General features: G+C 38.3%; 1 protein-coding gene across 4 annotated transcripts in view; it reads right to left on the bottom strand.

The window, feature by feature from the left end:
• smarca2 (SWI/SNF related BAF chromatin remodeling complex subunit ATPase 2) overlaps nucleotides 1-25,390 on the bottom strand; it is a 143,833-nt gene that overhangs the window by 103,262 nt on the left and 15,181 nt on the right. For all 4 annotated transcript variants that reach the window (XM_080188714.1, XM_080188711.1, XM_080188713.1 and 1 more), the window contains exons 3-7: nucleotides 20,580-20,709; nucleotides 16,772-17,101; nucleotides 5,027-5,119; nucleotides 2,222-2,468; nucleotides 1,024-1,150 (exon numbers count right to left, since the gene is read on the bottom strand). In XM_080188714.1, coding sequence (XP_080044840.1) covers nucleotides 1,024-1,150; nucleotides 2,222-2,468; nucleotides 5,027-5,119; nucleotides 16,772-17,101; nucleotides 20,580-20,709 — 927 coding nt within the window. The remainder of the gene's footprint in view (nucleotides 1-1,023; nucleotides 1,151-2,221; nucleotides 2,469-5,026; nucleotides 5,120-16,771; nucleotides 17,102-20,579; nucleotides 20,710-25,390) is intronic.

Genomic DNA, 25,390 nt, shown 5'->3' on the forward strand with positions numbered 1-25,390 from the left:
CCTACCCTACCCCAGCATTTTTCCAATAATTGATGTCAATTGGCCTGGAGGTTGCAGAATCCAGGGAATTCTGGAAAATCATAGCCCACCCATTCATCATCTCTGCAACTATCATCTTCAGAACTCTAGGGACGTAGGCCATCAGATCCAGGAGACTTGTCACATTTTTAGTTTTCTGATTTGATTTATTATAATACATGTATTAGTACACAGTGAAAAGTATTGTTGATTATGCACTATAAACAAAGCATACAGAGAAGGAAACGATAGTGTGCAGAATGTAGTGTTACAGTCATATCTAGGGTATAGAGAAAGATCAACTTAATGCAAGGTAAGTCTATTCAAAAGTTTGTTGGCCACAGGGAAGAAGCTGTTCTTGAGACAGTTGGTATGTGACCTCAGACTTGAGGTATTTTTTTCCCCAACAGAAGAAGGTGGAAGAGAGAATGTCCACGCTGCATGCGATCCTTAATTATGTTGGCTGCTTCAAGTTTCTCCAGTACTTTTTCTCTGCTGATGTTAATTACCTTAATTTGCTCCTTTGTTATCATCTTCTATTGCTGGCACATGTCTTCTACTATGAAGACAGACACAAGTCTCTGCCATTTTCTCATTCCCCATAAAAATTGATTTTGTTTCTGCTTCCAAGGGACCAACATTTATTTTAGCTATGCTCAGAGAAGGCTCAGGGAATATTTAATGGAGGTGCTCAAAACCATGACAGGTTTTGACTGAGTGATTATAAGAAAAATATTTCCTGTGGTAGAATTATCAATTACCAGAGGACAAAAGAGACAGATGTATTTTCTTTAATGAAATGATCACTGTGATCTGGAATGCACTACCTGAAAGCTGATTAAGTAGTAACTTTCAAAAAGGAATTGAATAAACAGTTGAAGGGAGAAAAGAAATGCAAGGCTGTGGAGAAAGGGCAGAGAAATTGGATTAATTGTATAGCTTTAAAGGCACAATTGGGTGAACAGTTCTTGTTCTGTATCATTCTATATTTCTACTAATACAAACCTGCCGTTGGAAGTTCAGCAGTCTAAGAGCTTTTAATTCAACAGTAGCTTTATTGCGCAAATCCGGTGGCAAAGAACCAGGCAAATTTTCAAGCTCTTGAATACGATGAGCAATTCGAGCTTGAAGTCTTTGTGGAAAAAAAAGATGAAGAATTGTACAATTAAATTGCAAAAGAGGTTCAAGTTCAAGTGACATGCGGCTTAATGATAAATGATTTTTGGAAATTTTTAATAAGTTACAAAAATTTTGAAAACAGGATATTCTTAAAAATATTATGTATGCAATCCTATACCCTTTTGTTCCTCTAATACAATTAGATAGAAAATGCAGTACAGAAACGGGCCATTCCACTGCAACTTTATTACTGTGTTTTATACTCTTTTCTTTCATATACATTCCTTTTGAAAGTGTCTAAGCTTTTTACTTCAACTACTGTGAAATTGAGATTTACACTTTAACTACTAAATAAAAAAATTCTCCTTATGTTCCTGTTTGTCTTATTAATAGCTATCTTGTGGTTTATGATCCCTACGTTTGGTTTCTCCCACAAGTGGAATCATTCTCTTCACATCTATACTGTCCAACACACCTCTCTTTTATCAGGTCATTTCCACATTTTCTCTTTCTTCTAAAGAACAACATTTACCCTGTCTAATCTTTCCTGATACTTGTTTTAACTATGATTGGACTGGCAAGGCCATTTTAAGAGAAATTCCAGAAGCTTTAATAAATCAATGTTATTAAAGCTCAATATCAATAGAGCTATTCATGCAAACAAAAACATTAATGGAATTCTGCTTATTTCAATAGTGTGTATTAAACAATTTAGCTTCTTAACACAGATGGATTTCTTCAAACCAGTTTGCTGAGGGAGAAGACTAGCATTCAACTTATTAGTGCAGATGAACAGTACTGAATCATTAGGCAAGTTACTCTCAAAATCGTTTGATGGTATTAGCACTATTCAAAACAAAGTAAATATAAGAAACAGTAAGTCTTTTACTACCAGTAAACTATCTAGGCATGCACACAGACTAAAGCAAGGAAAAACCAGTCTTGAAATTATACAATGTTTTCATATAAAGACAAACTCTCATAGAAGAGTTAATACATATACCCAAACGAGATAGTATTAAAACAGACTGTTGTTCACCAGGCATCATGTCTGAATGATTGCAGTATTAACAATTCAACTCACCTGTATTCACGTTCTTGAAGAATTTCAACAGGATCCAATCCTTGTGGTTTTTGGATGGGTGTTATACGGTTTTGCTTTTGATGGAGTTGGATGGTAGGTGAAGGCTGGACAACAGGTTGTTGCGACAGTGAGGCCCCAGGGCCTGTTGGAGTTGCTTGTATAGCTGGTGCAGGAGAAGGTCTTCCACATGTAGCTTGAGTAGGCATTTTCTGAGGTGTATTAGGAATGCCCATTTCATTACCTTGTCCTAAAAGCCAAATGAAAAAGGGTTTATTATATTATCCATTCTAAATTAGATGTGATAGAAAAAGCATCCATTATAACTTAAACTAATTGTTAGTTTTCAAATTATTCAGCTCAAAGCTGAGAAGGGCATTTAAGCTATTCTCAATTGGTTAATCTGGTACAGGAGTAGAGCAAAAATAGGAGGTGATATGAACTGAAAATGAAAATGAAAATATCTTCTGACTTATTGCATTCAAATTAGGAACGATCAATGGACTGGACTATTAAACCATCCCAGCCAAGAATAGCATAGATGTAAACTGACACATGAAGTATTGCTTGCTTCACTTTTTACTGCATTTTATGATATGCCAAGACTGCATTTCCTGAAAGCAAATCTTCCATCAATATACATGGGGGCGATTCTGCCATCCTGCTGCACTATTAGCACAGTGGACCAGGAGATTCAGCAGGGCTGGATTAGCGCGGTCTGCATTGGGCATTCGGCCCAGAGCACCAGTCCCAGCACCAGATTTCTGACACTGTCAGCGCCACGCGGAAATAGACACAGAACTGGGGAGGAGGGAATGGGGCGATCGATGGGGTGGGGGTGGGGAGTCCTGCTGCCATTTTGCAGACGGGATCAGTGGGGGAAGGAGGGTCATGGCTGGGCCCAGACATAACGCAGGGGCAGGGGTGGGCACGCCTTCAGCGATTAGGAGGCCAGCAGACAGGGGTCACAGCGCACACACTAATCTCGGTGCTGATAAATCGGCTCATGTGCCGTGGCCCTTTTAGCGCTATGCTGCTGGCCTCTCTGGCAGGAGTAGGCCGCGCCCACTAATTTTCAGTGTGATTTATGCAAGTACACTGCAGTACATAGAATGTGGGAAATTCATTTTGAAAGTCCCACTAAAAAAAAGCATGATTTAGTCCAGTTTTCATGTGAATTCGGCACGTTTTTTGGGGGGAATTCCCCCCCGCTTCATGTGTTTGGGCTGAGAAAGGGTGGAAAAGGAAGGAACAAAAACAATTAAACAGATGCACCCTATTTTGATTAGTTTTAATCCATGAAAGTGAAGCACTACAAACCAGATTTTCTAAAGTATCCATCTCAATACAACAATTAGAATACAACTAAAACTCACTTTCAGCTAAAATGTAGCATTCATTTATTTAGCAGGGCTATCAGTGAGATACCGTACTCTGCATCTCAATGTGGTGAGAGTGATTGTTCTTGACATCAAGGTAGCAGTTGACCAAGTGACATCAAGGAGCCTAGCAAAACTGAAGCCAGTGGGAATGGATAGAATTCTCCATTGGTTAAGATCATATCTGGTATAAAAGGAAGGTGGTGGTGGTTGGAGGTCAGTCATCTCAGCTCTAGGACATCATTGCAGGAGCTCCTCAGGGTAGCATGATAGGCTAAACCAATTTGAGCTGCTTCAATTACTTTCTTCCCATCATAAGGTCAGAGAAGGGAATATTTGCTGATGAATGCACAGCGGTCCACAAGGCTGTATTCACAGCCTCCTACTACACTCCTTATACACCTATGACTGTGTAACCAAATTCCCCTCCAATTCGATTTTCAAGTTTACTGATGACACCGCCGTAGTGGGTTGGATCTCAAACAATGATGAGAAAGAGTACAGGAATGAGATAGAAAATCTGGTGAAGCAACAATAATCTCTCCCTCAATGTTAACAAAATGGAGCAGAATGTCATCAACTTCAGGAGACGTAAAGAAGAACACGTCCTTGTCTACATCAACTTGGACAACGTAGAAAGAGTTGAGAACTTCAAGTTTCTGGGTGTCTAGATCACCAACATGTCCTGGTCCCTCCATGCCAACACTATTGTGAAGAAAGCCTCTACTTTCTCAGAAGACTGAAGGAAATTTGGCATATCAACTATGACTCTCACCAACTCTTACATGCAGTATAAAAATCATTCTTTCTGGTTGTATCACAGCTTGGTATGGCACCTGCTCTGCACAGGATTTTAAAAGGAACTACAAAAGGTCATGAATGTAGCCCAATTCATCATGCAAACCAGCCTCCCATCCACTGACTTTGTCTATACTTCCCACTGCCTCAGCAAAGTAGCCAGCATAATTAAGGACGTCAGGCATCCCGGACATTCTCTCTCCCACCAGATACAGAAGTCTGAGGTCACGTACCCAACTCAAGAACAGCTTCTTCCCTGCTGCTGTCAGACTTTATCCTGATACTCTCTCCTTCACAGCACTGCAGATGTATCTATAATCACAGGGACTACAGCAGTTGAATAAGGCAGGGCACCACCACTTTAAGGGCAATTAGGGATAGGGAGTACGTGCTGGCCTAGTCAGTAATGCCCACATCTCAAATGAAGAAAAATAAACATGACAGCTTTTTTCTGAATATCAGTTTTTTGGTGAACCAATAGTTCCAGGAGCACATGGAAGCCCAACCACAGAACAATCTAGGAAAGTGACCCAATCACAGTTAAAATATAACGAATATAATTCAGTGTTCCTGAATAATTACAATAGATATGTAGCATGAAATCATCAATTATTCTGGAACATTCACTTACCTTCTGTCCAAGGCTTGGGAACATTAGGAACATGTCCTGGCATTATTTGTGAAGGTCCTACAGCTTGACCAGCCATTGAATGCATACCCATGTCTAAAAATTAAGAAATTAATATTAAGCCTTGCTTCAGATAAAGAGTAAATCCACCTCTGTAGGAGGCTGCAGTACAATCAAGTGATTAGAACCACAGAATTTTATAGTGCAGAAGGAGTCCATTTGGCCTACTGAATCTGTACCAAATCTCCAAAACAGCATCTTACCCAGACCCACCCTTCATCCTGAATCCGTAACTCTGCACATTACCATGGATAATCCACTGGCTTGCACCACTTTGGACAAGAAGGAGCAACATAGCAATCCACCTAACCTGCATATCTTTGGAGGGTGGGAGGAAATTGGAGCATCCAGAGAAAACCTACACAGACACAGGGAGCAAGCGCAAACACCATACAGTCACATAAGGCTGGAATCAAACCAGGTCCCTGGTGCTGTGGGGCAGCAGTACTAACTACTGTGCCACCTGTAAAGAAAGAATATAATTGCATTTGAAGCAGTTCAGATAAGGTTTACTTAACTGATACCAGGGATAAAGGGGTTATCTTATTGGGAAAGGTCGCACCTGCATCCACTGGAATTTAGATAAATGGGAGACGATCTTATTGAAACAGACAAAGACCCTGAGGGGACTTGACAAGATAGATGATGTTTCACCTTATGGGGAACTAGGAGGCACATTTTAAAAATAAGGCAACTCCAATTTAAGATGGAGGTGATTTTTTTTTCCCTCTAAAGAGCCAAAGAACAATACAACACAGGAAACAGGCTCTTTGGCCCTCCAAGCCTGCGCCGTTCATGCTTCCAACTAGACTATTTGTTTGTTTCCCTCCAATTCCAGTCTGTTCATGTGGCCATCCAGATAAGTCTTAAATGATCCCAGCGTGTCCACCTCCACCACCTTGCTTGGCAGTGCATTCCAGGCTCCCACCACCCTCTATGTAAAAATATGTCCCTCTGACATCTGTGTTAAATCTTGCCCCTCTCACCTTGAACCCGTGACCCCTTGTGTTCGTCACCTCCGACCTGGGAAAAAGATTCCCACTGTTCACTCTATGCCCTTCGTTATTTTGTACACCTCTATTAGGTCGCCCCTCATCCTCCGTCTTTCCAGGGAGAACAACCCCAGTTTACCCCATCTGCCCTCATAGCTAAGACCCTCCATAGCAGGCAACAACCTGGTAAACCTTTTCTGTACTCTCTCCAAAGCCTCCATGTCCTCTGGTAGTGCAGCAACCAGAACGGGATGCAGTATTCCAAATGTTGCCAAACCTTCATTCTATATAGCTGCAACATCATATGCCAACTTTTATACTCTATGCCTCGTTCTATAACAGCAAGCATGCCATATGCCTTCACCACCTGTGTTGCCACCTTTAAGGATCTGTGGACCTGCACACCCAGGTCCCTCTGTATGTCTATACTCCTGATGGTTCTGCCATTTATTGTATAGCTCCCCCCTACATTAGTTCTACCAAAATGCATCACTTCGCATTTGTCGGGATTAAATTCCACCTGCCCAATTTTCCAGCCTAGCTATATCCTGCTGTGTTCTCTGACAATGTTCATCGCTATCCCTAAGTCCAGCCATCTTTGTGTCGTCTGCAAACTTACTGATTACACCAGTTACACCTTCTTCCAAATCATTTATACATATCACAAACAGCAGAAGTCCCAGTACAGAGCCCTGCGGAACATCACTAGTCACAGATCTCCAGCTGGAAAAACACCCTTCCGCTGCTACCCTCTGTCTTCTATGGCCAAGCCAGTTCTCCATCCATCTAGCTAGCTCTCCTTTAAAGGTGAGATTTAAACCTTTTGCACCAACCTGCAATGAGGGGCTTTGTCAAATGCTTTACTAAAATCCATATAGATGACATTCACGGCCCTTCCCTCATCAATCATCAAAAGCCATTAGTCTTTGACATTCTGTTCCCTAGAGAGCAATGGTGGCAGAGTCATTCATATTTTAAGACCAAGTTACATAGATTCTTGATTGACAAGGGAGTCACAGGGTATTGGGGTAGACAAGAAAATAGAGTCAAGGTCACAATCAGATTTGCCATGTCAGGCTCAAGGAGCTGAATGGCCAACTCCTGTTCCTAATTTCTATGTTTGTATTTATGAATCAAACACATTTTACAGTAATGTGTGGTCACTAAATACATAATCTGCTGTCAGATATATTGCAAATATTAGGTTATTCAACATAGGTATGATTATCTTTCATAAGTCAATTCGTGTTGGGGTGGAGGGGATGGCACTCCAGCAACTAATGGTATAATTGTTTTTAAGAAATGAATATATATTGCAGCACTGGCCCTCACTTACTCTTCTCATCCATTTCCAAAGCCAGCAGCAAGCTCATGTCCATCATTTGCCCTTCAAATCATACTTTGCCAGCTGCACCCAACCTCCTTAAAATCGGTGAAACACCACTCTGAGCCAATTACTAGTCGATATTTTGAAAATTGTGTTGTGCCACTGACGATGGGTGGGGTTGGAACTCAAACATTTTGTGCGAAGATTCCAAACCCTAGAATGAAAATCAACCCAGGATCTTTTACATTTAAAATGGGAGGGCAGACAAAGTTTTGATTTAACACTTCATGTGAAGACAATACCTTCAACAATTCAGCCTAGATTGTGTGCTCTAATTCTAGAATGAGGTTCGGACTGAGAAGCCTTCATTTTAGGGATAGGAGGCAATTGATTATATACAGCCTGAGGGACATTACTCTACAACCATGGATCAAGGCAAGGAGGCAATCCTCCATGAACTGCCACAACTGGTATGAGGATTGAACCCACACTACAATATCATTTTGAAACACACTTCAGCCATCTAGCCAACTGAGCTATCCAATCCCTAAACCTTTGTTAACTAAAGGAAGTGATCTTGTTTATAAATAGAAAGCAAACATATTGTGGCTTAAGAGCTTAAAAGTTCCATTCAATAAACCATCTTTCAGAGAAAAATACTTTTTACAAGGCAAATCTGCCACCAACAAAAGCTCAATTTTGACAAAAGCCCTATCAAAAAATGTAGACCTTTCCCCTCAACTGCTTAGCCATATGCCAGACAAGATACAAAATATTTAACATTAGTGTGCAGGTTAATGACTGATTGTGGTAACATGAGGCCCAGTGCAATAGCAAGTTTAAGGTGATGAAGTGGTGAAAGTTTAGGCAAGACAGGCTCTTATGTAAAACCATCTGAACCTTTGACCAGAACATTTGCAAATTTCAGCTACAATTTAATTGTCAAACAAAGGACTGAACTTTCCAGGCTTCCCTCAAATTTTCCAACCAACAATTACATCAAAACCAGGCAATAAAAGCAGCAATATGAACCCTAATAAGAATATTTTTTGACCTAAGGGCATTGATAACAAATTACTGGAAACATTAAATGACCACACGCTGTAGTTATAGTCACAATATCAAATGAAGAAATTTATTTTCATTCAACATTACAAAACATTCTTGTTTGCACACTAATGCAAGGTGCATTCTAATTAAAAAATGTTAAAACCCTTCCTTACTACAAACATTGTGGAGAACAAAAACCTTGCCTAGCTACATTCCAAATCTAAGAGGTTTGGTATAAAGGTCACAAAAACATATGCTTCAATCAATTTAGAATTAGACATGCTTTCCACTTAGACATTTTCCACGTGTTCATTGTTCCATAGAGAGATAAGACCCTGACCCCATACACAACATTGGCCAAGCTCACAGATCACATGAATCACCATTGCAAATTTCTACTAATTCTGACTTATTTGGTTTTTGATGCAAAAACACAAATGGACACCATTTCAAAGCTTTTATTTTAAGAAACAGACTAGTACAGAAATGCAATGAACAAATGTTGCCATGTAGTCTTTTGTACTAAATTGCATTTTTTTAAAAATCAGACATTACAAATACTTATTTTTAATTGACAAACCCATTTACAGCTGTATTAATAAAACTGCAAACATTTCAACATTTTTGATGCAACTTTTTAAAATTATGCTTGGAAACATCAGTTTTTTAAAAATAAAGTTTATTTATTAGTGTCACAAGTAAGCTTACATTAACATTGCAATGAAGTTACTGTAAAAATCCCTAGTCGCCACACTCCAGCGCTTGTTCAGGTACACCGAGACAGAATTTAGCATGGCCAATGCACCAAACCTGCACATCTTCTTTCAGACTGCGGAAGGAAACCGGGTCACCCGGAGGAAACAAATGCAGACATGTGGAGAATGTGCAGACTCCGCACAGACAGTGAACCAGCCGGGAATTGAATCCAGGTCCCTGGTGTTGAGGCAGCAGTGCTAACCACTGTGCTGCCCACTAGGTTGCACTGGTTCATGGAAGATTTTAGGCTCATTTACCATTATGAAATGTGGGTGGAAACCTAGACATAACTAAAAAGGAACAATGGACAATTGCGAACTGAATTAAAGCACAAACCTAGGACCAACTAGGTTTAAAAACAAAAACACAAAGAATAAAAGTGGAAAAAATAAAACATGCAAACCATATGTCTATGAAACAGTAAACACATGGAAACATTCACCACTGTAAAGTGTGTCTAATTCTCAACTGATTTAAACACAACTTTATGATCTTTGCACCAAGTGTTAATATTTCTTATTTAGCATGTACATAGGGTGTTGATTTTAAATTGTGAAGTTTAAAACATACTTTTGTCAAACCTTGATGCCAAATGTAATGTCAAGCCATAAACTACAATCTATGCTTGAAGTTCCAAAGTCCAACTCACACAGGTGCTCATTGAAGATTTAAAGTTAAACATGACTACGTAAATACATTACAGATGTTTAAATGAAGATCTGCAAGGTAATAGGTAATCATGTGCATAACTTCAAAGACCGAAAATGAAACAACTAAAGATCTTAAACACACTAGTTCAAGCGCATCAAATTAAACATCTCAATATTTTCCATATTTTCTACACTAATTGTCAAATGAAAAGCATACTTGCTGACAGAAGATGATGTTTAAATATATTTGTGTCATTTTTTAAATGCACATATCTAAATTCAAAAAAGCATGCACATATTTTGGTAAAATGGTGCAAATGTAAAATGAAGGTATCAAACTCCATTTTCTAATGCGCATATGATATTTCCAAAGTACACACAGAACTACTGCTTACAGACACACAGCTCCCCCAAGACTACATTTTAAATAACTAAATATGCCACAAGAATATCATGAAATCCTAATTCAAAATTTAGATCAATATGGGGGTATTAAAAAAGTAGAACTCTTTATTTCATCTAAAAATAATGGTCGCTAACACTTCTATACATACATATATAAAAACCGACATATAATAGGGATGCTGGGAAGTTGCCAAAAGCAAGCACAAAAAGAGATAAGTTACCTCAGGATAACATAAATCCAAGGTTCAGTTAAGATTGAATAACCCTAGTTAATTCAGAAAGTTGGGTTTTGACCTTGTGAAATAAGCCTTTAATGACATTAGTAGACGACTCATGTTTACAGGAAAAAGGCCAGTGTACATTGTGTAGCTTCAGAATATTATATATCATGCAATATTTTATACTGTGGGGCTGCCAAGACCCATCAGCAACCATTCATGCCACCTCCTGCAGTGCCAAATAAGTGTAACAGGCTTTTTCTTTGCTTTTTTTGCTTGTCAATTCTCTCTCCTCTCATTATCCAGCCTCACTCAAACAATCACCACCTCAACATGATCCATCTCCAATCCCTTTCTCACCCCTGCTCAGAACGAAACTCACTTCCTAACTGAGTACATCTGCCCTTCTCCATTCCATCTTCTCCAATGCAAGACTATCTGTCCTTTCCTTTTCCTTCTTTTGTTGTTCCCTGGGTTTGCTGCACCACCAAAATTAAAATCAGTCCAATTCCTCTGCGTACTACCTCTCCCATTTAGCTCCCACCCTCCTTTGTTTCATTTTTTCCTCCTGTAACAAGCAAAGTTTTTGCATATTACCCCATCCAAAAACACATTTCCTGCTACATTTACATATTGCTGAGGAAAACAATCACAAACAAAAATATAAATTGGGAGAGTCAGATCCACAGTAGCTTTGTTGTTGATAGTCACAGGGATTGTAGTCATAAAATCCTGCATACACGGATAGCAGATGATCAGCATGTAGTTCCTCCTGGGAATTCAATCTTAAGACGGCACACTAACAAACTTCAGCAGAAAATTTTTCCGAGATATTTGCTAAAGAGAAGGGAAAAAAAATGGCTACAAAGTGGGTCCTAGGAATTCTGCTTGGTTAAAAAGCCTCCAGGGAATGTAAACAACTGTCATCCAGTCATTTGCCAGGAGATGTATTTAGATGTTCAGAAGCCTGGCAGGTTGCATCATGCTGCTTATGAAAAGCAGGGAAGCACTGGAGCCAAGTTTGGATTATGAATATTTGTGTTAAGTATTTTTTTGCTAGTTTATACTGGTATCAGAGATTTACATGGTGCCTGCATTTTGTAGAATGTGAACAGGCAGGCTTTTTTGTTCTGAGGAATGCAGTTGTTAAGAAAATTAACACTGGAGAGAAAGGTCATGTGTAACATTGTAATAAACAAAAATAGAAAAAAAAATTGATCTGATTTCTTAGATAATTTAAATTCAGATCAAATTTATTATGAAGCTAGTCTCTTAATTCCTAGTTTCCCCAAGGCATAAAAGAAGAAAACACACAAATCTGTCCTGAAAATTACCTGCAAGAAATTAACACTTGCAGGGTCCACAATGGTGTGAAGACTGTTGGCAATATCTTCAATTGTACAGTTTAACAGCTGATGTGAGCCTTCTAATAAAATACCTATCAGTATCCAAGATTAAATTAATTGTTACCTTAGTGAAGTTTCTGAACCTACAAACTGTGCAACATTTCAATGTCCCTCCCTAGAAAGCATGGCTGTAAGCAACTACCCAGAGAAAAATGCTTTCACCAGTTACAGGACTTTTTAACTAGTAAAGAAAACAATGGCATGTGCATGAAGACTTCAATTTCATAAAAGCCATCATTTATTTTCTAAAACACTGAGTAATACTTCATTGAACTGTCCCAACACAGAACAAGAGATAGATCCTGATAATGCTCAGCAGTCACACCACAGATGCCCTAAACCCTGACATTTTACTACCTACTCTAGAACCGGAACAGAGATGGAGATTATGAATAGATTACAATTTTGTAATACTGACTAATAACCAAAATTATCCAAACATCACCCATTCCAATAGTTTCATCATTTGAACTGAATTTAATTCCTGCATTTTAAGGCAATTTTTTTTATGCATTAGTTTATAAGATGTGGGTATCAATGGCAAAATAATTTGTTGCCCATCCCAAATGATCCTTGAACTGAGTGGCTTGCCAGGCCATTTCAGAGAGCAGTTAAGAGTCACATATAGACAAGATGAGACAAGAATGGAAAATTTCCTTCTCTAAAAGATAGTAGTGAACCAATTAGATTTTAATAACTATTGATTACAACTTCATGGTATCCTTTTCAATTCCAGATTTTTTATGTTAATTAATTGCATTTAACTTTCACCAGCTGCTGTGGTGGGATTTGAACCTATGTCCCCAGAGCATTAGGCTGGGCCTTTGGATTACTAGTTCAGTGACATTATGTCAAAAAAAACAAAGACATGAAAGTATCAGGGAAATTCAAGAGATTGGAATATTTTCAGTTGGAGATACATTTTAAAAACTGTGGAAAAACATAAGTGGCTTTAGGCGGAGACAGCTTGGCTATATTAATGGAATTAGTGCTTTTGGAGATGGTGATGAGTTTAGTAACACTGCAAACAGATGTTTACCGAAGGCAAGTTGGTAACAATGGGAAACAAATCATAAAGGGGTTTAAATTACATATAACAGGTTCAAAGGAAGGGACAGAGTGTGAGGAAAGGGTCAAAGAGTAAGGGTACTTTATATTTACGCTTTAAAAGCTACTCAGGAAATGAAGGTAATTAAGTGCAATTTCTAAAGGTGTTAGCTCAGATAGGGGAAGATCAAAGGGGAAAAAACTGTATACCAATGCAGGTGAGCTGTTAGTTAGACCTCAGGCAAAGGCAGGAATAGCAATTTAACTCTCAGCAAGCAGTGTCAAAGAAGAAAGACTGTCTTGAAAAGCAAGCTTCTTGTTCCACCTCAGAAGCAACTCCAAAAGAGATACAACTGCATGAAGTGGTAACTGTTACTGGATTTTTATAGATTTTAATATCTATAAAAGGTGTTTGGACAGAATTAGCTCCTAAAGTAGGGAAGTAATGATTGTTTGGAAGCATCAAATTGGTGATATTGTGTACAACCATTGCCTCAGTTAAGTGTACCTCTGGTACTTTATTGCTGTACATTTTATTGCTTAATAACATTTATGTTATTTAAAGTGATCACAAAATCTCTGGACATCATTCCCTGGATTTCAAACCTTTCCTCACATTAAATCCAATTGCTAAACAAAGTTGAGGGCAATCCTTTCAAGTTTGCCTTCTGGGATTTGGAATAACTCAGCATTTACCATTAGCCATTTCCTTAATACAATACCAGTACACCACCATATCCTCTGATGTTAAATGCTCGACTGTCCATTAACATTACGTTTTCACTGCTAAGTTTTAGAAATTGTCATAATTTGGATCAGAGGAGAGGAACCGAGTAGTTATTTTGAAATAAACTTGTGGACATTAAAACTTTCATTGCAAATAATCAAAGTTAAATATTAAACTTACTCCCATAGCAAAATTAAGAAAATACACTGGTGTATTTAAATATCAAGTCGTCCAAAAGCAGCTTTGGTTAGCTGGACCATACATTTTATATGCGAATAGTAATAAGTCACACTATCTCAGCATTTTAAAAAGAGGCCAATACTTCCAATAAGAAGATAATGATGCTATATGTAACAGAACAACATCCACATCTTTGAACTGACTGTGAGAGCTCCAAACTCCTTAGTGATTACCATAGGTAAAATCTATAAATCTTTGATAAAAAGAAAAATACAAAATATTTTTGTTTGTCTGGACAAGTTCAGTTTCAATTCTGTGAAATGAGGGCTAGCTCATAATTCCAGTGAATTTGCCACTATTGCATCATTGCAGACCTTAATCTCCTGAGATGGATGAATAGGTTACATTTCAAACATAAAACACTGCAAATGTTCCACAAGTTAGCAATTTAACATTATTCAGTTACATTCTATGGATAACCCTTCCACAGTCCCATCAATACAGAAACAATGGTATTCCGACAGTATCTGTCAAATGTAAAATGGCAGCTGCAAATGGAATCTTAAGTAATTCTTATTTCTGCTTCTCTGTATCCATTAAATGCAGATACAGAGGAGTGGAAATAAGAATTACATAAATTGTAATCAGTAACTGTTTTGAATTAGGTAGCAGTTACGTAAAATAAAAGTCGAAAATAAAAAGTTTTTATGTAAATTTCATTAAACTGTCTTTGAAAACCCAGCAGATACAGAAAAAGCAGTTTGAAACAGAACTTTGCAAACAGAAAATGCAAGTAAGAATGAAATCAAAGCCCAATGGAAGTTAAGGTCAAGTGATACAGTGAAAGCCAACATGACTCCACATAACAGTATCTACGACCCCCGCCCCAACAATTCCCCACCAAACCTTGGCAAGAGTCGGCATCTACCATTGTAACGATGATGCTGCTCAATCCCCATCACTTTAACAGAAAGTTCAGGATCATGTTTTTCTGCATTAAGTTAGAAATCATTCTGAATTCTCACTCTGAGTATTACCCCCTGCAGTTGTCACAGAATTTACTGGAACTTTCTTCAGAGCAACTTTGTGATCTAGTGATCTAGTCTACGCACACTCACTCCCCTCTTTTACAGAGAAGGAAGTTCAAGACCAGTCAAGTGAAGTGAGCAAATCTGACCCAACATTCAAATTCTACTTTGTGAATCAATGCTGCTAAAATAGAAAGAAAGGCAATATTCTCCCGACAAATTATATACTCAACCCTGTTGTGATTTTGGAAGCCTTCTTGTATTGTCCCCCTATTTATCATCTGTCTCCCTTCCCTGTCTTCTTGTATCTCTACCCACATCCCCCCCACCCCCCCTTACAACCATAGAACACTACAGCACAGAAACAGGCCTTTTGGCCCTTCCTGGCTGTGCCAAACCATTTTTCTGCCTAGTGCCATTGACCTGCACTTGGACCATATCCCTCCATACCCCTCTCATCCATATACCTGTCCAAGTTTCTCTTAAAAGTGAGCCCGCATTTACCACTTCATCTAGCAGCTCATTCCACACTCCCACCACTCTCAGTGTGAAGAACCTCCCCCCCCCCATAATATTCCCTTTAAACTTTTTCCCCTTTACCCTTAACCCATGTCCTCTAGTATTTTTCTCCCCTAGCCTCGATGGAAAAAGCCTGCTTGCATTCACTCGATCTACACCCATCATAATTTTATACACCTCTCTCAAATCTCTCCTCATTCTTCTACACTCCAGGGAGTAAAGTCCTAACCTATTCAACCTTTCTCTGTAACTCAGTTTCTCAAGTCCAGGGCCCCTGCAATTTCAACACTTGTCTCCTTCAAGGTCTGAGAGAATACCTTGTCCGGTCCTGGGGATTAATCTACTTTGATTTGCCTCAAGACAGCAAGCACCTCCTCCCTTTAATCTATATAGATTCCATGACCTCCCTCCTTGTCTGCCTTATTATTTCCGTAGACTCCATGCCAGCTTCCTTAGTAAATACGGATGCAAAAAAATCCATTTAATATCTCCCCCATTTCTTTTGGTTCCATACAAAGCCGACCACTCAAGAGGACCAATTTTATCCCTTACTTTCTGAGTTTTGTTAAGAAAACTTTAATCTGCACTACCCCTTTATACTATTACAAGAATGGAGTTTAGTAGAATTTTCTACATGAAAAAAAACCCATGACCCATCTAGTTCCTAATCATAGTACAATGGATGACACAATAAGAACTCTGATGGCAAGCTTTAAGAATCATAGGCCCAAACTGAGCTTTTTCCTTCTGAGCATACCATACTTTTTTGGCTAAGATCAAGTGTAGTATCAACACGCTGCACTTGGTTGAATTCATTAGGTTACATCTCAGCTTCATTTGAAGCAATTTTTTAAAACGGCATCTTGGCCTTTTGGCTAGGATGCAAATTAGATCAAGCCTTGGAGGTGGAGCTGCACCTACTCCAATCAGCTTGGATCATGTAGGTCAAGCCCAAGACAGGAGGCGAGAGCCATGTCCTGTCGGCTTGGATCGGGAACGTCCTAACTTGTTGGGACTCTGAATTGGCTTTAATTTGACTTGATTGGATTGGAATAAAGTTTAAAAAAAACTTACTAGCTCTTTGTTCATAAGAAATCCATCCAATTTGCATTAGAATGAACCAATACCCACTGCCCCCAACATCTCTAGCTACCCAAACATCAAATGTCTGAACTCAATTATCAGAACTTAAGATTTCAACTCTTAAGGCAAACAAATGTAAAATCTTTTCCTACTGCAAGTAAACAACAATCCATAAACAATTTTACTGCCTGGATGCTTAAACTTGTCTAATTCAAACTGCTTTCGTTTTCAAAAATCTGCTAATACATATAGAATTAAGATTTTTTTTCATATGGAAGAAATAACAAAATGCATACTTACTAGGTGGTCTGTTGTACGCAATGGGGGCTACTTGCTGTTGCATACTTGGCAGTGATCGTTTTCCCTGAACAGCAAGCTGCAGGTTATCTGACAATGGTTGTCCTCTAGCAAGCATTTTATAGGCCAAAATTTGAGCCCTTAATTGATGAAGCTGAACTGGGTTGAAAGGTGAAGGACCTCGGTTCTGCTGGTTCATGACTTGAGGATCTCCTTGCAACATTGGTGTAGCCTGGGCTGGTGGAATCTGAGGAGGAGTAGGACCACCTGCTGACATTGGACTGGGAACATGCTCTGGTACACTCATAGGAGATGGATGAGGAGAAAGATAACCTGCATAGAAAATATTCTGTTATTAGATTCTAAATGTAAAAATTAACACAAAAACGTATTGTGCCATTATCTTTAGGGTACATTAATAGATCTGTGATATTCTTCACAGGTAGTTAGGCTTGGAGTGCATTGCTTTGTTTGCATTCAACGATAACTGACCTCACCAGTTTGTAATCAACATCTTGCAGTTGCCTCAAAGGATTCACCAGAGATTTAGAACATAAGAGGTGGATTTTGGGCAAGCCAAGATCTAACTCATTCTACTTGTTAACCATATTATGATTTCTGAAAGAAATATTCAGGAACCCGAGTACTGTAGGCCCTCTCAAGATGATTTTTGGGACATATACAGTGATATTGTTCTTTGTATTTCTCTATTACAATCTAATTGTGTCTTTAATCTTTCTTGGTTAATCTGTTCCTACATCCAGCTTTCTCTTTCCACCTGTTTCTTTCAGTTATTCTCTTCCATATTTCTCTGCAATTAATTGCTGGCTGTCACTTGTTCCTGGTGCTCACATCTGTCTCCTTCAGCCATGCTCACAAGGGGAACAGAGCTACAGGAATCAAAATTAAAGTTGCAAAACTGAATAATTAAGAAAGTAAATAATAGTTGGAATGGGCACCATGAAAAAAAAGCTGTTGAATTGAAGGAGTGTAGAGTTGCTCGAAGCCATTTCAGGGGAGAAGGGGTTAGGACAACATGAATTGTCAGTGTGTGTCTTTGGTCTAATAATGAATTAAATGAAAGCTGCCAAAGTCCCAGAGGACCATGGGCTGCTCTCCCCCTTTTTGAGAGAGGTGACTCATGGCAATTTAACTAGAAGGCCACCATACCTTAGGCAAGGGGTCAAGGTTGAGATGGTGGGGCCTTCACAAATAACCTCAGCTGGTATGGGAATTGACTTCATACCTTTGGCTTCCCTCCACATCACAAACCAGCTGTTCAACCAACTGAGTTATTTGTGTTGGGCTGCAAGTATATTAAAGAATCTTTGGGTTTTTTCGTAAACATTCTTTTTGGGATCATATTTATTTGGCACATATCCACAATGATTATATACCTTACTTTGAAAGACTGTTTTTAGAGTTTCTTTTTACAACACTTTTTAAAGTCACAGCTTGTATTTTGCTAATTAATTCTAATCAATACAATTTTACAATTTAAATTACATTCATAGTTAAAGAAAAAGAACGGCATTTATTTAGCACCTCATCACGGTTCTCAGAAATGCCTCTAAGAATTTATCATCATCAAATGAGAACAAAGTCAGTTTAAACAAAGACCAAATATACTGATTAAAAAAAATACTGCTCTGGCGATAAGGTAAAAATTGAATAGGGGAAGAGAAAGAAAGTCAAACTGTAATCTAGTCGCAAGAGGTGGGAGCAGGAGTGCAAATTATCATAGCAGATTGTGCAAAATCACAGGATATATCATTGAAGATCACGCCATAACAAATTACTAGTCCTAATTATTATGCATGGCAGGTCACAGACTCACACCATGGTTGCCCAAAACAAGGAGGAAAAAACTAATTTAAAAATACTTTAAGATTTTCCTGATTCAAACCAGTCAATAAGGAAACCAAAAGGATATCTAGAAATGGTTTACTGTAAGCCACATGTGCCATGGCTGACAATTTGTGATCAGCACTCAGGAATCTTTACATCTATAAACAACCTGCCTTCAACTAGCGACTGACATGCATCCATTCACCCACCCCTCACGTTGTCTTAACAGCCCTCACATTGAACAGCACACTGGGGAGTTATCCTAGTCTTAGAAAGATCACCAAGTTCTGACACCAACATTATGTCTTCGTCTGGCAACGGGGAGAGGAGAAAAGGAAGAATAGGAAGCCGCAACCTAAGAATTAATCAGAGCGTCGAACTATTTCATCCAGAAATATAATTGGGATGAATACTGCAAACATGTTCAAAAACAAGGTGATTGTTGACACTGGCAACTCAACAGAATATGTATTGTAATTATAAATATTCAAAATTATCCAACAGTAGTTTTCCTATGGCACTTCTCACAGCAAATTGATGGATATGCTGTTTTATGATAAGTGGGGTATTTATGTCATTGCAGCATAACATTAAAGCCAAATTATAGAGATTGAATTAATCAGATTACATTTTTTATCGTATTTTCTGAGATTTTTGTCACAGCTTTGGGGATTGAATTCAGCATTTTGTCCATTATTCAGAGAAAACTCTGAAAGTGACATATTTCTTTACCACTGCATATTTAATTTTTAAAGCTGAGGATCCACAGCAAGATGATATGCAAGATGTACCAGCTGGAGGTAGCTACCTGGTACTCAGCAGTACTTGGGCGATTCTGAGATTTGGCAGAACTGGGCTGAGATGATGGAGTCCTGGCATCATTGAAGGGAGAACCAAGCATTTGGCAGAACTGTGGAGCACAGAATGTGCGTTTTGGCTCATTCCAGTCTATCTCATCTTTCTTTCTCATACAACTGTCATTAATTAGAAGGCTTACATTTTCTAACTATCAACAGAAAGCAGCTGAGTACAATCAGATTGTGCTCAAAATGATGTAAAAATTCAACTCATTTCTTAGAAGGGAATTCAAAGTAGGATGAGGAGGAAATGATGGTGTCAGGTAGTAATACGGAAGTAAAAAAAAAGCTAAAATTTAATTGAAAATTTTCTCAAGTTCATCTTCCACTTTGAATTCAAATCCTTTCCAAAATTGTGAAAGTCAAATTGTGTCTATTGGAAACGAATTGTTTGTAATTCAAATATGAAGATGCTATGTATAAGCATCACATTATACATTAAGTGAGGTTGCCTTTACACAATGTAAAATTCACCTGCATCAACCATTTTGGCTGCTCAACATTTTAAATTCACCATCTTGCTCTCATGCTCACATTTCTGTCTTTGGCCTGCTACAATGTTCCAGTGAAGCTTAGGCAAAATTTTGGAACAGCACCTCATATTCCATATATACACTTTACAGTATTCTGGGTTTAACACTGAGTTCAACAACTTCAGACCATGAACTCTATCCTCTTATTTTGATTCATTTTTTTTTGCCAAGTGCTATATTTTGTTTTTATGTTTTACTTCGCACAGAGCTGTCCTCTATTTTGTCACTAACACTAACTCTGGACTAATGCATTATTCCTTTACTACAACCATTACAACTCCCTTTGCCTTTTGTTCCATGACATCTTTCATTTAATCACCCCCCACCCTCTAACCTATCCCACACCTTCCTCCTTATTCTCCTGGACCCTCCCCCTTTCTTCAAAAGCATAAAACCCATCATATTTCTATCACTTTTCAGGTCCAGAGAAAAGTTATACTGGACTTAAAACATTTCTTTCTTCACAGATGCTACCAAACTGGCTGAGTTTTGCCAGCACTGTTTTTACTTCAGATTTCCAGCATCTTTGGTATTTTGCATTTATTCAGATTTACAAACATATGTCCAACATACCTTGAGAATGCTGATCCATAGGACTCTGAGGTGGGCCCATTCCAGCATGAGCAGCCCTCATTCCCATGCCTTTCATCTGACCATAATGTATTTCATCAGCCATTCCTTTGTCATGCATTGCATCTATAGGCTAAAGAATAGTAAGTAAACAGATTTTTAGTATTTGCTTGATAAATATTACCATTTACAATGCAAATTCTTTTGAGCAGCTTTTAAGAGAAAAAAGAAAATCACAACAATATGGCATGGTGGCAGTGTGGTTAAAGGCAGCACAGTGGCACACTGGTTAGCACAGCAACTCACAGTACCACAGACCCTGGTTTGATTCCAGCCTTGGCGAATGTCTGTGTGGAGTTTGCATGTTCTCTCTGCATCTGTGTGGGTTTCTTTTGGCTCCTCTGGTTTCCTCCTACACTCCAAAGACGTGTAGGTTAGGGCAATTAGAAGGGTGCAGACATGGGGGATAAGGCCTGGGTGAGATGCTCTGTTGGAGAGTCAGTGCAGACTCGATGGGCCGAATGGCCTCTTTCAGCATTGTAGGGATTCTATGAATACAGTACTGTAAATTATTTAGCTTGAACTTGTAGCTAATTGTGCAAATGGTAGTCTTCCAGACAACCAATGGTTGCTATTGAGTACTATACATAATTATGAATATTCTTGAAAAATCCCCAGATACCACATCCTAATATATAATTATACCTGTTCCCATTACAGAATTTTTGAGCCAAAGTAAAAGAAATCTAATTAATTAAACTTGATTATTGGAAACTGGGAACAAACAGTTAAGCTAATTTAATGGTTGAAGTTTACTGTCCTGCAGATTCTTCTACCCCATATCCCACCATTAAACATAACAATATTAACAAGATACGCAAGCAAGCGACCTCAAATCAGGAGGTAGGCAAGAAGATAACTCAAGGCTTCTATCTTTCACCTTCCATCCCTTTGGGGGAAGCAGTGGCATACGCTCTTCACCTTTCCCTATTTACCAAGTGTAGAATAAATGATAATGTAGGTAACTGCAGGTACAAACCTAGGATCTGTGAAACACAAAATGTATGCTGTAGCTGATACTAACTTGAAAGTGAACTGAGGCAATCTTACCAGTGACAATACAGACATGATTTCTGTGCCAATGAAACCAATAATATGACCACCAGTATCCTGACACTGCAATCCTGACATGCAGTTTATAGAACCCAGACATGAACAGGATCTATAGGAATTGATCCTGCTTAGTGAAAGATACTGTTAAATGCAAGTTGCATAAACGTAGAAAGAAAGCATTTGTATGCATTTTCCACAGAATACATTTAGAAATGGATTTAAGTCTATATTATAAACTATGAAACGTTTCTCAATATATTAGCAGGTTTTGCAGAAATTGCATTGTAAAAACTTTGGCTTGACATCAATTCTGGTACCACTAGCAATAACTTCTCGTCAGAGTTTCCCTAAATTGCTACACAATATGAAACTAATGATCCAAAATAGGTTTCCAAACATTACAAAGAGCCATATATGTCCCTTTAGGAAAAAAACTCAATACTAATGCAACACAACCGGCACTATCAGTGATTATTGAATGCAGTTACTGTATTTTTGCTGAATTGGGGTGTTGTTTCATACACATTTATGTTTTCATACACTTGGATTTATTTTTGAATTCATTCATGATCATTTATGATCCATCTTTAATTGCTCGGGAGAAGATAGAGATCAGCTGCCTTCGTGAACTATTGCAGCCCATACAGTATAGATCTACTAACAGTGCTGTTGAAATTCCAGAATTTAGACCCAGAAATGAAGAATGGTGGTACATTGGATGATTTGCAAATCAGAGGAGAACTTGGAGGTGGTATTCCTATATACCTGCTGTCCTTGTTCTTCTAAGCAATATAGGTCTCAGGTTTGGGAAGTGCTTTTGAAGATAGCTTAGGAAGATGCTGCACTACATCATTTAGGCTGTATATGCTGCAGGCAACGTGCTAGTGTTGGAAGGAGTGAATATTTAAAGCGATGGATGGGTTATCAATCAAGTGGGATGCTTTCCACTGGCTTAATCATATCCTTCGCTCGACTAATATGGTAAGCACGAGATAACAGATTGTGTTGAAACACACTTCTGCCCCGATGGCCCAGTGTTTCATGAACGCCCTGCTTCAAGCTGCTAGATCTTTTCTGCATCTATTCCAATTAGCATGACAGCAATGTCACAAAGCACAATGGAGGGTGTCCTTACTGTGAAAACTCTTGTTTCCACAAGAATCATGTGTGGTGGTCACTCCTACCAGTGCATTCACGGATAGATACACACACAACAAATAAAATACTGAGAAAGAGATCGAGTATGTTTTTTCTCCTTATGCTTGTTCTCTCATCACCAGCTGCTGGCCCAGTCTGCCAGCTAGACCACTACTGGTTCTACTGAACCAAACATAGTGGTAGACAGTGAAGTCCCCAACCTAATACTTCTGTGCCCTTGCTACTTTCAGTGCTTCTTCCAAGTGTTGTTCAACATGGAGGAGTACTGCTTTAGCAGTTGAGATAGGACAGTAGGCAGTATCAGTAAATTTCCTCGTCTGTATTTGACCTGATGCCATGAAACTCTATGGGTTCAGAGTCAATGTTGAGAAATCCCAGCTTACTTCCATCCAACTGCACCAGACAGTAGGTCTGTTCTGTCAGTGGAATAGTGAGGAGAAGTCTGGAAAATTGGCTGAAATGTATTAGTCTGAGAGTACAGCTATGATAGGCTGTCATTCAACTAATCTGTGGGATAACTCTTTCCAATTTTGGCACGAGTACCAAGATGTTAATGAGAGAACTTTGCAAGATTGACTGGGCTGGGTGTGCCTTTCTCATGCCTAGTGTCTCAGTTGAGGTCACATTGTACATCTGATTGTATTCTTCAACTTTTCATTGGCCTGAGTGAGTTGCTAGGCAATTTCAAAGGATAGTCAAGAGTCAACACAAAGCTTTCAGACAGGAGGCCCTTTTAGGCCAAACTAAGTAATGACAACAAAATGATATTCCCTATTGGTTCTTACGAGAAGCTAGTAACTTCGTGGTCACCATTACTGATACTAGCTTTTTATATTTCCCAGAGGCTATGATGGGATTTGAACCTTTATCACGGAATTGTTATAGTACAAAATACTGTTGGTGAAAGGTCATCACTCTAAATTGTTAATTGTTTCTCTCTGCTTGTTTCCAGTATTTTCTGTTCTTATCTGTATTACTAGCTCAATAATGTAATTGCTAAAATTGTTTGATTCACCAAGTTAATGAATACCTTTGGGACAACTATTCTTTATTCTTCATGACAAAAAATAGTCAAAGGCTGATCTAAATGTTAAAATAAATCTTTGACCAGTTTAGCCTTGCTGTCTCAAAAAAAGGTTAACTGGAAACTTTTATTTTGTTGTCAGTTCATTGTTAGTGCTTTAATCAAAAAAAAATTCTGCATCTGCTCAATTGTGTAAAACTTGTGGAAATTCTTTAGTTACCACGCTTCATTTGAAATGGATTACATAACAGCATTTGTTTTTTTAAAGTCCTTCTTTCAAACTGCATTTCCTTAAGGCCAAAATTCAGATTTAAATAAATTTGCCTTTCAAAATGGGAACAAAGTTTGAGTCAAAAATAATGGTATGGATGTAAATTTAAAAATTAATATATGAATTTTAAACTGTGAGCAAGTGATTGGATTTTATATTTCTTTGACAGTACAAAAAAAATTGTTGGTCATTAGTTTTCTTGGTTCACAGTTGCCCTGACAGCACTACCATCGAACTGCATTAAAATGAGTAATTTTAATCATTGTGAGGAGCATACAGATATTTTCACACCATGGGTGAAATGGATGCATTGGCTATGCTTATTTTTCTGTGTATTAATTCAGCTTAAATCTTGGGTCAATTGAAGGCTACAAAATTGTTTTATTATTACACATCTTACTTTGTGATTAGTAATTCTTCAAGTAAACTTGAAAGCATTTCTTCTCTGTACATCAAGCTTAATTGTCTCTTCCCCCTCTCTCCACCCATCTTGATTTCTTGAAGTAAACCTGCGCTTATGTAGAACCTTCTATACTTGGAATGTCCAAAGTACTTCAGGCCAAAGAACTATTTTGAAATGTAGTCAGTAGTATCACAAACATTAGTGGGAAAATTACAGTTCTATTTTCATGGGTTTGACTGAAGAATGAATGTTGGCTAGGACACCAGAAGAACAAAAGCAAATTGCATCAAATGAACAAATTTTTGAATTGTAATCATGTGTTATTACATGGGCAAACACGGTAGTCAATTTCCACAAAACAAGGAATGAACAAATGGTCAAGTGAAGCAAGAATGGTTGCATCAATACCCCAGAGAACTCCCATTCCCTCCAACTGACATGGAATCTTTTATGCTCACTTGAGTAGGTACTTTCAGCATTTTGTCTAAAAGATTGCACCGCCTAACAATCCATTAGAATTGCACTGCAGTTAACAGCTAGGTTAAATTAAGTCCATCATGATGCTTAAAATCATAACCTTAATGGTTCAGAGGCAAAAGTGTAAACAATTGGGCCAAATCAACAATATAAGTGGCTAAATTTTAAAGGACTCTGTTCATTATGAATTTGGGAAAACTGTCCTCGTGAACCAAGAAAGCACTTGGGTTTATATAATACTTCCATGTTCTCAAGACGTTCCACACTACTTGACAAATAATTGTTCTTTTTCATAAATTTGCTTCTCTTAACACACACTGCAGCCAATTTACATATAGTACGGCACCACAAATGACAATGATATTGAT

The sequence above is a fragment of the Carcharhinus amblyrhynchos genome, chromosome 5 (assembly GCF_965287045.1).
Source record: "Carcharhinus amblyrhynchos chromosome 5, sCarAmb.v2.hapA, whole genome shotgun sequence".
Taxonomy (NCBI): domain Eukaryota; kingdom Metazoa; phylum Chordata; class Chondrichthyes; order Carcharhiniformes; family Carcharhinidae; genus Carcharhinus; species Carcharhinus amblyrhynchos.